The sequence below is a fragment of the Micropterus dolomieu genome, linkage group LG23, assembly GCF_021292245.1.
Source record: "Micropterus dolomieu isolate WLL.071019.BEF.003 ecotype Adirondacks linkage group LG23, ASM2129224v1, whole genome shotgun sequence".
Lineage (NCBI taxonomy): Eukaryota > Metazoa > Chordata > Actinopteri > Centrarchiformes > Centrarchidae > Micropterus > Micropterus dolomieu.
The window spans coordinates 34,569,308-34,586,593 of NC_060172.1; the positions used below are offsets into that span (position 1 = coordinate 34,569,308).

Here is a 17,286-nt window from a genome sequence, read left to right on the forward strand (position 1 = left end):
GACTCATCAGACCAGGCAACATTTTTCCAGTCTTCAACTGTCCAATTTTGGTGAGCTCTTGCAAACTGTAGCCTCTTTTTCCTATTTGTAGTGGAGATGAGTGGTACCCGGTGGGGTCTTCTGCTGTTGTAGCCCATCCGCCTCAAGGTTGTGCGTGTTGTGGCTTCACAAATGCTTTGCTGCATACCTCGGTTGTAACGAGTGGTTATTTCAGTCAAAGTTGCTCTTCTATCAGCTTGAATCAGTCGGCCCATTCTCCTCTGACCTCTGGCATCAACAAGGCATTTTCGCCCACAGGACTGCAGCATACTGGATGTTTTTCCCTTTTCACACCACTCTTTGTAAACCCTAGAAATGGTTGTGCGTGAAAATCCCAGTAACTGAGCAGATTGTGAAATACTCAGACTGTCCCGTCTGGCACCAACAACCATGCCACGTTCAAAATTGCTTAAATCACCTTTTATTTCCCATTCTGACATTCAGTTTGGAGTTCAGGAGATTGTCTTGACCAGGACCACACCCCTAAATGCATTGAAGCAACTGCCATGTGATTGGTTGATTAGATAATTGCATTAATGAGAAACTGAACAGGTGTTCCTAATAATCCTTTAGGTGAGTGTATATTGGGGTGCCGTTCCCAACCAACCCAAAACTGACATTACTGGGGGACCTCTTAGACAACATGAGGGGCAATGTTCACTTTATCAGACTAGCCCTATTGCAGCTAATAAATGAATAGCCATTTGTTGGACCACCAGGGGTCCTTAAGGGTAATAAATAGTTTAAAATTAAAAGAATAAATAGTTTTCACCATAATTCCATCCATAAGTAACAATGACAGAACGTATGACTATTTGGTTCTTGGGTTTCATACACTTTCTGTAATAAAACATCTAAAAGCAAAAATCCTATCTGATAATTGTGTCTGGGACAAAATCTTATCAAATGGAGATCTCTGGTCTAATTTGTGTTAGTTGTGTCATTTAGGTTGATAAAGTATCCAATAGTAAGCTATATACACTTGTACAGAAAAGTTTAGATATAGAAGAGTCCAGGGCTGCGGTCGAAAAGACCATCTAAAGGTGGAAAAACACAGTGGAATATATTACTTAATAACCAAGATAGCAAAAAGGCAGATAAGGTAGCCTACCAGTCACCAAATACTCACCCTCCTGCCCACATTCATCAACATGAATCCCAATTATTGTCTGTAAACACAGTGTTTCCCACAGAATGACAGTGTAACTGTGCAGAGAGAGAGAGAGAGAGAGAGAGAGAGAGAGAGAGAGAGAATATATGCGCTGCGCGGAGCTCTGTGATCAGATACGATTTTACCCATTTTAAATAGTAACAAAATCAATCGAAAATCAGCATTGATAATGTGGCAGGCCGCCACAAATAAATCAGTGTGTGGGAAACGCCTAGGTCATCCAACTAGATCTTTGCCTTTATTAAGGCGAGGGTGTCAGCATCTGTGACTGAAGTAAAATTAATTTGCTGAAGGCTGCAGTACATAACGTGAGGCTACACGCTGCAACATTATCCTCACTTCGATCACGTTACAAGACTAGTAACAGTTTGCATGGGTCTCTGTTATTGTTGACAGTTTAAGATATATGCATATTAGCAAATCATGGCATAATAGAGAAAAGGCTTAATAGCCAATGGTAATTTACATGGTGATCGACCTCCTTTATCCGTCATGGTTGGTGATTTATTTTTTTTATTGTAGAAAACACTTTATGGCTTATTTCAACAACCTGAAACATAAAACGGTGTTGAAACAGTATTAGATTACAAAAAAGCCAAAAGAAAACAAACCAAAAGAAAGAAGGTAATTGTGAATCTTATTAAAGTATCATAATGTGCGTCTGTATTGCAGGGATCTTGCTAAATGTGGTTGATGGATTTTATCGTTCGAGTTTGAGAACGTGTGCCACTTTAAATGTTGCTGCCGCAAGGAATTGTGGGACGGCATTCTCTCCTTTCCTTTCGAAAGGATGGTCAAGTGTACCTGCTAAAGGAGATATGAAAGGAAGCATTGAGGCACCTTTCCTTAGCTTTTAGAGAACAGCTCTTATCATGGCTGCTGCTGAAATACTTCTGGTTCACTTCACTCAGTTAGAACCTTCCTCAGCAAAAAAGACTTTTCAAACGCAGCCCAGTTGTGTCTCAGAAGCAGAAGTTGTTGTCTCCTACAGATGACACCTGGGTACTGCAATGGATATTCTTACAACTCATGAGAGGCGATGTCGCTACCGCCACCTGCTGGTGTAGCTAATAAACTGCTCTCACATTTACAGATCTGTTTACAGATCTCTGTGGGACAGAGTTGACAAAATCCCACACATGCGTAAAAAGGAAGTCACAAATGTAACGTGACCTGCAGGAAATGATCCGCAAATGTGCAAAAACTGTTTTGTGTGTAGAAGGGTTAGGGTTAGGGTTAACCCCTAACCCTAACCCTAACCCTCCAAAAATAGCATGTCGAGATGAGCTAGATAGTAGTAGTAGTAGATAGTAGTAGTATCCATTTAAACTGGACATTTGTAGTAGAGAATGATAAATGCACAGATCTTTAGGGGTGTCCACGACTTGGAATCAATTGTAAAGTCTTGCCTACAATCGACTGATTATCGAATCATGTGTGTGTCAGTGTGGTAGTTCTATGTAAAATCAAAATAGAGCACATTTGCCAAACAGATGAAAGGCTTTCTGAATAAACAAACACCCCTTTAATTGATTTACCCCGAAGTGCACAATAAAAAACATCATATAAGATCATTTGCAGCGCACACAAAAGAAAAAAACACAAACAGAGATACTGTATCTGTTTCTGAAAAAGAACTCCTCAAATATGTTGTACAGTTTAATTGGGAATCATATTAATTAATACTTGCATGCATTTTGAAATTTATTCTCATAAATAAGGTGAACAGGAGGACAAATTACATTTAAATTGATGCCGTTTTCAATGCGTCAGTCGAGCAAATACGAGTGCATAGTTTCATATATTGTTATCTGCTTTACTGTTGCTGCTTTACACAGCAGCAATAAAATATTTCTTGTTACTTAAACATTAATGTAATCAAATAGCATAAAACCAAAGCTATTTGTCACTGCCAGAGCATTTCATTTTATCTAGCTTGTTAAAACAATCCACTTTTCTTGTTTGTTTTTTTCTGAACAGGTATCAGCAGGAACATTTTTCTTTTATCAGGGAGCAGCAAAACAGTCTATGTTCAGCAAGTGTCTCTGTTAGAGAGAGGTGAAGTGGTCGAGGTTGTGCTCGCCTCACACACATGCTCGCCTGCTGACAAAGTTGAATTGTCTCGAACTTTTTCCAATGATTTTGTACAAATCACTGGAAGAGAAACTGATCCTCACTGTTTGTGAGTTTCCAGAATCTATGACTGTTCACTAAATAGTAGGGCTGACCCCGAATAGTCGAAGATTTGATGCTTCAGTGGGCGGAGCCTGATTCGACTGTCAATCTCACAGTCGAAGCTTCGCATCGAAACAAGGATCATGCCATTTTGGCGATTTGGGGGCTCAAAGTCTGATTTTACATAGAACTACCAGTTTTCTCCCAATAAGTGAATATACAGCCTATTATAATACACATTTCAACGTTTAATGCTGTAAATAAACATATAAAAAGAATAAAACTTTCAATAAATGTTTTTGAAGTGCGTGAATAAATCCAAAATTGTAACTCTAACCCTGGGGCGTCAGTGCGCATGTGTATGTAGTGGCAGTGGAGGAACGCTTGCTGAAGAGACTGAGACCCAGCTTCACCGGTGTTGTGCCGAGTTGTTAATGCAGCTGTCGGCAGCACAGCGTGCACGCAAAACTCTGCACAAGACCGGTGAATGACAGGCGAGAGAGAGAGCGCCTCAGTTTAGCTGGAACTTTAAGTTGAATAAAAAGAGACTGCAGCTCTGCAGCTTTTCAAGATTAAAGCGGAGCTACCGTGTCTAACAACCCCGTGGGCAAAGCAACTAGGCCTACGTTGTGATTTTAAGAATGTTCCTAAGACCGACATCTTCCCCAATACTAATAAGCATGCAGTGTGTAGCTATCCACTTGGCATTTGGCTATGGCATTTATTCGCTTGTCTTGCTTTTGTTTATCTACTTCTCCACACGCTGCATCCAACGTAGTCTGTCAAAGCCTCCCTCGCTGCTTGTTAGGGTGGGTGATTTGCAGGCTGATCAACATCCCACCCCTCCGTGACCCATGGTTTGACTGTATGTGTATTCAGAGCCAGTGAGCAACGGACTTTCAAAATAATAATAATAATAATAATAAAATAATTGTTGGCATTAATTAATTAATGCATTAATGCGATAATTACGCGTTAACGTGCCAAGCCCTAGTTTAAACACAAGTAAAATGCATTTGACTGACCATTTATAGGCAACTATGGGCATTTAAAGGGCTGGACAAGGAGCTTGCTCACATAATCCACATTTCAAGTTGATTGTGATTTATAAAGGCAAATCGGCGTGGGATGTGCGTGTGCACAGTTTTATAAATCAGAATATTTTTGTGCGTATCCACTTCCTGTGTTTCGTATGTACGCAACCTTTAGGAGTCTTTTCTACGTACAGTTTTATAATTGAGACCATGCTAAATTTATATTAGCTTATAATGAATTCCTAACACTGACTGTAGTATAATGTGGCATTAAGAACTTTGAATTCTCTTTGGGATTGAAAGTTTCCATAAAATAAACTTGCCATGTAGCATAGAAAAAGACAGAAAACAACGTGATTCTCAAATGAAATGCTTTTCCAACTTTCCACAAAATGCCATCATGAAATGCATTTATGTAGTGTTTCACTGAAAATGATTCTCCTATCCTCATTGTGTCGCTGTTGGTGGCACTGTTGTTATCATCATCCCCACTAACCAGCGGTGTAATCTGAGAGTTTTCACAAGGCAATCAGGCCCTCCCACTGTGTGGATAAGAAGACGGAGAAGGAATAATGACAACAGGGAGTGGATGAGAGAAAGCGATTGTTTCCCCATGGGATGAAAGTTTGTACTAAGAAAGTGCACTGTTGATCCAACCTCTGCTACCCCATAAAGCAGTGACTGCTGCTGCAGCCTTCATTATACTGCTATTTATTTACTTATAAACTTCACCCAGCCTGATTGACAGAGAAGTAATTGCTGCCAAAAAATGCATGTGTTTTTACAAGCTGATATTACCACTGAAAAAGGCTGACGATCGATAAACATTGCAGCAGTTAGAATCAATAACTTCTTCCCTGAGTCACACTCTCCAATTTGAGGTGCTTAATTTGGCCAGCAAAGGAGGGGTTACACTTCCTCTGATCATAGACAAACCATAATTCTTGCCTCCCTGGTGCCTTTACAATTACACCGGCTGTATTAAAGCAATTTTTCATTCAAAAGTCCCACAGCTGAGAGAAAACAAACAGGGTGAGCATAGAATTTGTGGTCCTAGTCCTGTTCAACACTCCCTCACACTCGTCTCTCTCACTCTGCCTTTCCCATACTCACATTAAGGATCAACAAACACTAGCTACCCTCCAGGCAGTCAGTGGACAGGAAGTTGTTTCTGTGATGTAGAGACAGAGCTCAGTTAAAACTTTATGGATGAAAAATACTTTTGTTACAGATTAATAACTCACCACTCTGAAACTCTTGCTCCAGTCCATGTTACTAAGCTGATAAGGAGAACCGAAGCTGTGTTTATTGGCTTTTCAGGGCCCGCCCTAAATTGATAAGGTAATGTTGACGTGCACATTACATAGACATGGTTCCCCTATTTTCGGCGCATGGCCACTGCTGAATAATGACCGCTGCGACTAAAACGTCACTCAAGAATTAATGTCAACGCGTAACTACTAATTTTCAATCGCACACTGTGCAAGCAAGGCAACACACGCCTGCTAGCTTCCTCTCCTCATTCATCAAAAGGGCATCTAAGTTACGTGACAGCTGCTGTTATGAGATTGCGCCCAATTTGGACATTTTCACTTAGGGGTGTCCTCACTTTTGTTGCCAGCGGTTTAGACATTAATGGCTGTGTGATGTGTTATTTTGAGGGGACCGCAAATTTATCCAAGCTGTACACTCACTACTTTACGTTGTAGCAAAGTGTCATTTCTTCAGTGTTGTCACATGGAAAGATAGAATCACTTTTGAGAGATACTGTATGTATTTGCTCATAACTCAAGACACCCTGCACCCCTTCTCCTGAACATACACACAGAGTTTCGTTATCCGAAATCCAATAAAGGGGGGGGACAAATGGTGCAAAGTTTGAGTGCGGAATTATTGAAACGTTGCATACGGTGTAATGATAATGTTCGTTGCAGCTCGCGGCCTAACTTTTGGCTGATTCGGCTGTTCCTTCTGTTGAGCGCAAAAAGGTCTGAACATGCACACTGCCGCTTGTGGCTATATTTTATTATTTATTATTGATTTATCTTTCACTTATTCTATGATTTTTTTAATTGATAGAATGTCATGAGTAATAACTAATCTCCATCAAAAAGGCACAAAGTGATGTTAGAATTGCTCATTCAGCAGTTCCGAAAAACAAAAAACAAAAGTAGTAGTATTAGTATTATGATATGAAACTGAGAAAATCAAGCAACTCTTTTATGTGTGAGAGGACACACCAAAAAGTCTTTATGTTATTACAGTTGTGCTTTTGATAGGATAAGTCAGTCTGCTAGTGCAATTTCAATCTGTGGTGCTTAATAAAAGAATTTATGGGCCTCATTTTGGGTGCTAAAAGCTGAGAGTTATGGAGCAACCTTGAGATTCCTTGATAAACACATGAGCCGCATACAGTAACTCTTCAACATATAATACATGATCATTATCAGAGACTGACTAACACCAGATCACAGTAACACCACAACAAGCACACGGAATTCGGTGGCAAGCAAATGGGTCACAAACACACATGGGGTTATTTAACAAAGTGTGGGTATGACAAGAAAAGGGCACAACCCATAAGAAAAGGAAAGACTGCTTCTTCAGGCAATGGATAGAAGACAATACCAAAAGAAAGCCCATGCATCTACATCAATCTTCTGGGTTAAAGGACCCAGAATTTTGGGAAGAGTTTTCAGTAATACAAAAAAAACACTTGGGAGGTAAAATTAAAAAAATGAAATAAAATAAAACTTGCCATGTAGTTTGCTGTGGTCACACCGGGGTATGCAAGATCAAAACGGGTAACCAGTGCAGGCTGCAGATAAGAAACGAAAGACAAGATCACTAGCCAGTATACTTGGAGAGAGAGAGAGAGAGAGAGAGAGAGAGAGCCTAATGCATCAGGATAAAAAAGCATTAGAAATGGTCAGATGATTACCCTGTCACATGTTGAAGGGAGGAGAAGGAGGAAATGTTCATAAGGGGTTAAGAGAGGATGAGGATGGGGGGGTGTATCACTCTACATTATTGCATTATTTCTGTCAATGAAATACAACAGTATAATCATCACAGACCGACTGCCCATGATGATCACTGCTGCACTAATGAAAAATAAGGACAGTTTTGTGTTCACTGTCAGTAAACACATACCAACAGTGACTGAATGACAGCTAACTGTCATACTTGAAAATATCACTCCTGTGACAATCAACACCTATAAAGGTGCAGGGACAGCATATCTGGCCCCACCTGCTCATTTAGCATTTTCTCACTGCTAGGCCTTAAATTATAAACAGCTTTCTTTAAAACACAGTGCAACAAAATGAACCCAAAAGTTGTTAGAGCCATATAACCTCTTTAAAATTTAAATGTTAGTATGAGGATCATCAGTGAGACATTTGGCATGCCCCCACGAGGTTATTACCTACATTTTACAACGTTTGACAGTGGGTCAGATGTCACAGACAGTGTGCTGGATTTACATCATGGCACCAACAGATATTGCTTTATGACACAACACAGGAAGAGTGTGCAAACAGCGCTAAAGCACTCAGAGCTCCCGACAGTAGATGGTGACATTTCCAACATGTCAAAAAGAAAACAATGAGGATTACATCATCTGATCTTATATTCAAAGATAAAACCATTACGATCAACATCTAACAGCAATACTACATGTAAGTACTGTGTAAAATCACATTGAAATGTGTTGAGTTCCGACTGTTATGTAGCAGGCCAGTCCAAATGTCTAAATCAGTCAGGGACAAGCGTCCAATCAAATGTATTCTAACAATCATCATTTACACAAGAAATATTAATTTCTCCACTGACAAGGTTCTTTATGGCATTCCTAAACATACTGACTCTAAATCACTATATTTCATATTAAATAATGTAAAATTTCACTGGCTAAATCCATAGACCTTGCATTTATCAGTGGTATAATACATTTCTACAGTAACTACAAATCACAGTCTTGTTACTGAAATGTTTTGTGAATCAAAGCACAGCAAATATGCAGGCAATTTATTCTCCATTCACTGAAACAAGAAAGGGTTTCCAAGGATTTCAAACACTGCATGAAATAAACTGCAGACACAATCAACCTTCTCTACATTTCCAACATTGCCCTCTACTGGCTCAAACCTGAGTAAAAACACAAGCACTTCACAACAAACTCCATCTGATCTTTAACACAACTGTAATGATATAGTAGTTTGTACTATGTACCTTAGACCTCTCAACACAGCTGGAATGATGATGACAACTTTGGACTCTACATGGAGGTATGCTTTTGGGCAGAGAGAAGCACTGAGATATTACTGGCTGGAGTCCAGATCAGGACACACACTGGAACTTTAATGATTCAAGACAATGCAGAAGGAAAATGTGTGCAAGGTATGGTAAAGGCACAGAGAAGGAGGGATGTGAACACTGTATTTTATAATTTCCTCTTCTAATGAAAATTTGAATACAATCTGACAACCAGATTATTGCCACCAAAGTGTGTGTATGTGGATCAGGAAAGCACATCAAAAGAAAGAAAAGGAACAGCAAATGTACAAAAACAATAAGGAGGAAACATAAAGTAAGCATAATTCATATATTGTTTCATCAAAAAACATAATTTCAAAAGTGGCCTGAATCCAACCATAAACTACTGTCTACTCTCTACCATTTGTGCCCAAAAGACGAAGTAATTTAAAAGCGTTTAATGTAATTTTTCTGGGTGTTTTGTCTATCCTCCTGATTACCAGCAGTCTTGGTCCAACACTACAAGATGTTGTCTACACAAAACACAAAAAGAAGTATGAATTTATATAAAATTAACTATTAAAAACCACTGAGAAGTATGTGATCATATTTAAGCTAAAGAGACAAACAGAGGGAGAGAGACTGAGGAGAGACCATGTTGTCATCCTTGCTGCTGAACTGGGATTAAGATTGGAGCATCATGGTTTCTATGGCAGGTGCAAAGCCCATACTTGGAATGACAGGAGAGAGGCTGCAGTGCTAACCTTGAGAGGAGAGATGTGGGAATGGGACACATAGCCGTGCACATTCTCGATCTCAGACAGGTTCTTCTCGGACACGTGCACAAGCTCAGGGGCGCGCACCTCGTTGGTGAGCCGCGGGAATCCCTGGTCAAGAGGTGGTGAGTCGTCTTCTTGGTAGTGGTACTGCTGAGAGCGGAACGGAAGAAAGAGAAAAGGGTGGACATTGAGAGAGAAAGAAAGACATGGACAAAGAGAAGTGATGAGATCCAAATGCTGATAAACAACAACACTAAAAGTAACAACAGGCTTCATGTTACTGTTCTCAGAAATGACAGGAGAATAATCCATAATGATAATCTACAGTATGTACTTGTATCAATGTTTTCTTTTCTTGGTGCAATTATTGTACAATGCTTAAATATTCTGACTTATGAAAAGAATGATGTTGATAAAACACGGAAGTTTCCTTAAAAAAAACCCAATGAATCAAAGATGATGCCAAACTATCAGGCACCCAGAGAAGCACCAGATTCACAGTACAGTCATATGCTTTAAATTCAATTCAAATTGTATTTGTTGCAAGCCATTAGTTATGTATAAATATACATATGGAATATGAATTATATGTGGGCAGTGTCCCAGATATAGAATATATTATGTTTACCTTCTGTAGATACTAACCAGGTTCTTTTTAAGACAATGATTTTCAAGCTGTAATTTCTACCATCTTTGTCTTATGTTCTCTATGTAAACTAGGTATTGTTTTCAAAAACTTACTCAAATAACTTTGAAGCAAGCATTCCCCCACCTTCAGAAGTAATGCAATCCCACACAACACCACCACAAACAGTGGCCTCAAAATGACCACGGAGTTACATTAACACTGACACAGTGTCAACAAAACCTTACTATTAAATTTGAATCTTTACAAAGATAGACATTTTTATGACAGGGCTTAATGGAATGTTTTTCAAGTTGGTAAACATACATTTTGTATAAAGTACAAACAGTACAAATGTTTCTATTTTTGTGGGATTCTTTATGGTGTATCTTCATGAATAGGTTCTCCGGGTAACATTTTCTTAGATACACATTGAAATCCCTGCTAATACCCATCTTTTGCAACAACAACAGATGTATATGAGACAAAATAGATCCCTGTGTAACATGTAAATCCAGAGACATGAATAAAGTCAAAATGAACAATTTAAGTAAAGCGATAACACAGATGAGAATCAACATTGGCTGTTGTGACCCAATGAACACACAACGGGGTGAATTAGCCTTACAGTGCATCAACATGATGAAATCACCTTTTAACTTCTAACCACATTAGTGGAGAAAACTGAGAAATAAATCATAACTTGTCACATGTCATGTCAGTAAATACTGTAGTTGATTGCAAGGATTATACTGGATGCAATTTGGATGAGATGGGAAAAAAATGACCCCACTTCTCCCCTCTCTCACCCAGGGAGCGTTCATCAAGGCAGGGTTCATGCAGGGTGGGGGCTGGCCGTTGAGGGGTGACCCCTGTACTGCTGGTGGCCTGTTCTGGAGAGAGCAACAGGACCACATGTGACCACCAAGAGCAAACAGAACAGGTGTGACTGAGAACTTAAGTCCATAAATGATCAATCTCGTCCAAGATTCCAAGCATACAATAAGCACACCCTTATAAAAGCAAAAATACCAACAGGAGGCTGAGAAGCTCATTCATAGGTACTGGCACATACAGTAACTGTATGTGTCTTTAATATTCTGTACTAACACAACAGATGTCAGTACGAGCAGGACATGCGTGGTTAGGGGTTACACCTGAAACACATGCAAACACAGACATATTGATGATAAAGAGTTAACTAAAGCATGACACAATATTAGTCAAAAGAAAGAAAATAAACAAATAACATTTAAAGCACATAATATGATTTTTAAATTAGCATTCACTAATATTTTTGTATATTTTAAGAAACACATAACCTTAAAATTAAGTGTCAGCAATGTGAATTTGGAGATGGACCCTTGGTGTCGAAGCAACATATGACCAAATAATCTAAAAAGAAAAAGAGTATGCCTCTCAATGTCAGTTAGTACTCACTGAGAATGAGAATAAATTAGTAGACACAACATATTTAGTGTACAAGGGGTTACACATGCAGAGAGTGTGGCAAGCTGCATCGCTTAGATGCAAACCAACTGTGAAGTCCCAGTGGTCACAGTTATTTTTGATCACGCCTAAGGGCAGCAATGTAAAGAGATGCGTTCCACTGTTAGAAGGACAGCTCTGGGCCAGTGATATATCAGCTACCAGGGCTACTAAAAATATAAATGCACTCTGCAATTGTGCCTGAGCTGTATTCTTGTGCATGCATTACTAACCCTGTATGATGTAAGAGAAATAAAAAGGTGAGGTGACAAAAGAGTCCCATGTCATTTTAAACACAAAATAAGCAAAATTGATAAATTAAATTAAATTAATTAAATTTGACCCCACACAGGCTAGGTGGATACAGGTAACATATGGAAGGATACGAGATATTACACATGATAAGTCGGTCTGTGTCTCTGTGATCATCACAATATCATTTCTCAATAACAATATAACAAATGTTCAATAAATATTTGATTTAATTCATTTGAATGACAAACAAATTAGAACTTCACTTTCTATTAAGATATTTATTATGCTGAGAAAAAGGGACTGAAAAAAGATTTTACTTAATTTTACTCATGCATATATGTTGTTTTGAATGTTCTACCTGAGATTTGTTAAGCAAGGCACTGTTTAGCATCAGGTGTTTGTCATGTTCTGACCATAAAGAAAATACAATCAGGCCAAACGAATGAGCCAGCATCATGTGTGTGCTCAACACTCCAGGGACAGATGAGTGTGCACCCACAGGAGCAGCCGCCTGGACAAGCACAGAATCTGTGCGTTTATGTAGGCTGCTGCAACCTTGTTCTCGGTGTGGACCAGCACTTGCTGGTTCGGCAGCATAGGGGCGAAGTCTCGGACCACCTTCCACACCGTGAGGAACTCCAGCAAGTTTATGTGCAGAGGAATGCGGGCATGCCACAGACCGCCCACCATCTGAGAGAAACAGGTCTTACCCCAGCCCATCAAGGAGGCGTCTGTGAAGACCAAGATATAGGAAGCGACCCTGCCCAGGGGAACCCCAACCGACAGAGATAGGGGGTCACGCCAGTAGGCTAGATCTGAACCCACAGACAGAAGAACAGCGACCAGGCCCCTCCTCATGTGCAGGAGACCCAGGGGGACCACCGCGTGAGCCACTGACATGAGGCCCAGAAGCCTCATGATCAAGAGAGCCGTCACAGCCGCCTATGGAACAACACGGCCGAGTAGCTCCATCAGAGCATCCACCCTATCATGAGAGAGCCATGCTCTCCAGAGATCATCCTGGGTCATCTCCGCCTCATCCTGGGATAGCGCCAGCAGCAGCAGGTCGTCCAGATAAAACAGGACTCTGATGCCCACCCGCCGCAGCGGCTCCAGAGCAATCTCGACACGCTTGGGGAAAGTGTGCGGGGCCAGGGAGTAACCGAACGGCAGTCGGTTGTACTGGTACTGGGTGCCCCGGAAAGAGAACCGCAGGAACATCCTGTGTTCAGGGATGACGGGAACGTGAAAGTACACGGCCTTCTGGTCGATGGAGGTGAGCCAGTCTCCCTGACACACAGACTCCAGCACCTGTTTTACTGTCAAAATGCGAAAAGGTCTCTCCATAATCGTTTTGTTGAACAGTGACAGATCCAGGCATCAACGTCCGTGCTCCACCAAACAGGAGAGCTTGGCTCCTGGCGGGGGGAGGAAGAGTCATGGACACCAGCATGCGCCGCCATGCAGGAGGGAGTGCCTCCCTGCGTGCACGGTGTGGGGCTGCCACACATCATCACCGTACCGCTCCCCTGGTGAGGGGAGGGAGGCAGGAGCAGACAGTGTTGCCAGGGAGTCCACACGAGGCAGCGTACCCACACTTGTGGGCTCATCGCCGTGCCACTCAACTGGCAAGGGAAGAAGGCGGGGTAAGACAGTGTTGGCGTACATGTGGGCTCAGGCCAGCCACCCGACCATAACAGGGAAGGGGGCAAGGGGAGAGAGGATGTGCAGCTTTGCAGCAAGCCCAGGTTGCTTGTTAGCTGGCTCACACAATGTAGAGAAACAGCAGTTATAATGTCAAAAACAGCTGTTCTGTGAAGTGCAATACTAGGTCATGCAGTTTACAAGAAAGTTAACAAGAATTTCTCCTCAGCGTCACTGTCGCCTGCCGTGCATAAAGTATTCAGTACACACATGATGCCATGATGCTGGCTCAAACCTTGTGGGGAATGTGCACAGACAGCGTTTGTTCAACAGCTCCCACAAAAGGAGCAACAAGATTTAAACACACAGCTTTTTCCGACCCACAGCTTACCAGTCGTCTACTCTGAGCGACGAGGGTTGGCCAGCAGTAAGCAATACCATTGCTAGATGTCATTAGCCACAGCTAATGTGGAGCAACATGGACACACAGGGTCTCCCTGGTCGGCTGATCCAGGGGCAGACTGCATGTGAGCTTCACGTTAGCTTCCTGTTAGCTCAACGTTAGCTTCCTGTTAGCTCAACGTTAGCTTCCTGTTAGCTCAACGTTAGCTTCCCTCTTGGCGGCAACCTAGCCAACGTCAAGGCCGGCGTCACCGGAGAACAAGCACTCAGCATCGCTTGGAAAACGTAGTTGTTGCAATCTGAAACCTCACAGGTAGAGGCCACTGAAAACTACACATGTACCTGAACACACAATAGTCAGGTTTCCCTTCTACAGTCTTCAGGTGTCCTAAACCATCTACGTGCAGCATGAATTAAAAGAACAGAAGCCTGTTGACCAATAGTAGCACATAGTGTTCTGCTGCGCACAACAATCCGGTGCCCCCATCAACAGTCGTACTTTAAGTTTTTGTGCCGGAGTGCTTTCTGCATCTCCAAACTGGGGCCGTGCTGACGCTTTGTGGGGGGGATTTACACACTTATGTTTTCTTTAACAAACAGAAAAACATTAAAATGAATAGGAAATACCAAGAGACAGATCAATTGACAGGGTTCAGAAGACATAACATATTTTCTACTGTACGTTGGGGGGGCAGATTGGCATTTTTTCAATATTAGGGGGGAGACATGACCCCTGCAAATAATGCTTGATTACACCTGTGCTATGTTAGCATGCTAACATTTACTTATTCACACTAAACACAAACTACAGCTGAGGCTGATGGGAATGTTGATAGTTTTGCAGATCATTTAGTCATTAACCAAAGTATTACACAATTTCAAATGTTTACCTGATAGGGGCGGGAGGGGATTGTTATATGTCAAAAACCTTTTGTCTTCTTATTTTCATGAAAACAATAAGCCACTGGTACAGGTACGTGGAGGACACATGGGTCAAAATTAAAACCCAAGAAGTGCAAGCCTTGACAGAACACATCAACTCCATGGACAGTAACATCAAGGTCACACGAGAAGATGTCAACAGCAACGGTTTGGCCTTCCTGGACTGTGCTGTATTGAAGAGGACAGGAGCCTGCACAAAGGGAGTATACAGGAAATTGAGAAGAAAGGAGGACATGAGGAGGCCAGAGGCAGTGCCTGTCTGCTTCTGGGCTGTTTAAGTCAAACACACGTGTTTCCACTGGGGTGTTGCCAGATGGGCAAGGAGGCAGGTGTCTGCAGCTACTACTGCTGTTTGGATTACCATAGCAAAATTAATGGACGAGAGGAGAGGGTCTAAATATAGAAACTACAAGCACACCATAGCTGAAATTATACTGTTGTGACAAAGCCAAAACGTCACCATACTAATATACTACCTCATACGGTATATATTATAGTCAGCTGAGTTAGCTCAGTCCATGCATTGTGATTGGCTGTGGTATTCTAATGAATACCAGTATTCCCTGGAAAAGCACTGTGGTCAGATAATGAGAGGACCCCTCTCCTACTTACTTTTTGTACCTGTAACCTAGCAACAACTCCCAGCGGGAATACACACCCACAGTTACCACTACATGAAAATTATTTATTAGGACATTGTCAAATCTCTGGATTTTGGTAATCTACATGAGCTTCAGATCAGCCGAACACATGTTTAATGCAAGAGTTTACCTCAGTGACATAATGTACCAAAAAGGAGTCTAATGGTGGAAACTATACCAGTGGAAAGAGATGAAGCAATATTTATCAGTCGCTTTCTGTTACAATATCCATATTCATAAATAAACTTGCTCATTATCATAAGTGTACATACCGGTATTTGCAAATTTAAGAATTAACTGGAGACAGAGAACACATATGTACACCATTCTTCCTTTAACTCTGTTATGATAATACACAGTATCCCATCCCCCCACCTACGACCTGAGCAAAACAAACACACGATATCCACATGAGCCTACCTTGTCACATACACACACATAATAAACACATCACGGGAAGCGGTGCTGTAATACATATCTTACTACTAGTAATTAGATCACAGATCTAAAAGACACATTTCTACATATAAGTAGTCACAGTTCCATATTGAGACATTCATGTACTTCTGAAGCCCAATTCTACACTAATTAAGACTGGTTGCCAGGTATGCAGGGATTGGTGCAATCTATTTGTAGTTATGTATTATAACCGTAGACTGTCTAAAACAATGGACGTCGTGACGTCACCCGTTGGTTTCTGAAGTGCCTGACTGAGGCATCTTTTATAGTTAACTTTATATTTTACATTTTCTTTATTTTCCTTCCGTAGTATCAGTGTGGATCAGATGTCCCACCTGGTGCCAGACAGCTTAAGAGACATGGAATGCGTCTTCAGTGTGCTGGAAATCTGTATCTGATAGTGTGGACTGACGTGGAAAGGCCTTCTCCCCTTCTGTTATCTCTATCAACAGGCTATGTACCACAGTACTTTAAAGTAGCTGTAATTAAACCTCTTCTGAAAAAGCCCAAACTTGATCCGGATGTTTTAGCCAACTATAGACCTATATCTACCCTTCCATTTCTCTCTAAGGTTCTGGAGAAAGCAGTTGCTAAACAGCTGTGTGACTTTCTACAGAGCAATAGTTTATTTGAGGATTTTCAGTCAGGATTTAGAGCTCATCATAGCACAGAGACAGCACTGGTGAAAATTACTAACGACCTCCTTATTGCATCAGACAAAGGACTTGTCTCTGTACTGGTTTTATTAGATCTTAGTGCTGCATTTGATACCATTGACCATAAGATCCTATTGCAGAGACCGGAACATTTAATTGGCATTAAAGGAAACACTCTGAGCTGGTTTAAGTCCTATTTATCAGATCGATTTCAGTTTGTACATGTTAACGATGAGTCCTCCATGCATGCCAAAGTTAGTCATGGAGTTCCTCAAGGATCTGTCATCGGACCAATCCTCTTCACTTTATATATGCTTTCTTTAGGCAATATTATCAGGAAATATTCCATAAGCTTTCATTGTTATGCAGATGATACTCAGTTATATCTATCGATCAAACCAGATGAAACTCATCAGTTAGCTAAACTTCAAATGTGCCTTCAGGATGTTAAAACCTGGATGACCTGTAATTTTCTAATGTTAAACTCAGATAAAACTAAAGTTATTGTTCTGGGGCCCAAGCCCCTCCGTGACGCATTATCTAAAGATGTGGTTTCCCTTGATGGCATCGCCTTGGCCTCCAGCACCACTGTGAGGAATCTTGGAGTTATCTTTGATCAGCACATGTCGTTTAAGTCTCACATTAAGCAAATTTCAAGGACCGCCTTTTTTCACCTACGTAATATTGAGAAAATCAGGAACATCCTGTCTAAAAATGAT

General features: G+C 41.1%; 1 protein-coding gene across 22 annotated transcripts in view; it reads right to left on the bottom strand.

The window, feature by feature from the left end:
- dlg2 (discs, large homolog 2 (Drosophila)) overlaps positions 1-17,286 on the bottom strand; it is a 247,198-nt gene that overhangs the window by 93,530 nt on the left and 136,382 nt on the right. For 14 of the 22 annotated variants that reach the window (XR_006823055.1, XM_046039060.1, XM_046039061.1 and 11 more), the window contains 3 exons: positions 10,890-10,973; positions 9,441-9,605; positions 7,178-7,237 (listed from right to left, as the gene is read on the bottom strand). Coding sequence is in view for 21 of the 22 variants with exons in the window: in XM_046039060.1 (XP_045895016.1) it covers positions 7,178-7,237; positions 9,441-9,605; positions 10,890-10,973 (309 nt within the window). In the remaining variant the exon portion in view is untranslated. The remainder of the gene's footprint in view (positions 1-7,177; positions 7,238-9,440; positions 9,606-10,889; positions 10,974-17,286) is intronic. The other 8 variants (XM_046039078.1, XM_046039075.1, XM_046039082.1 and 5 more) reach the window with 4 other exon arrangements.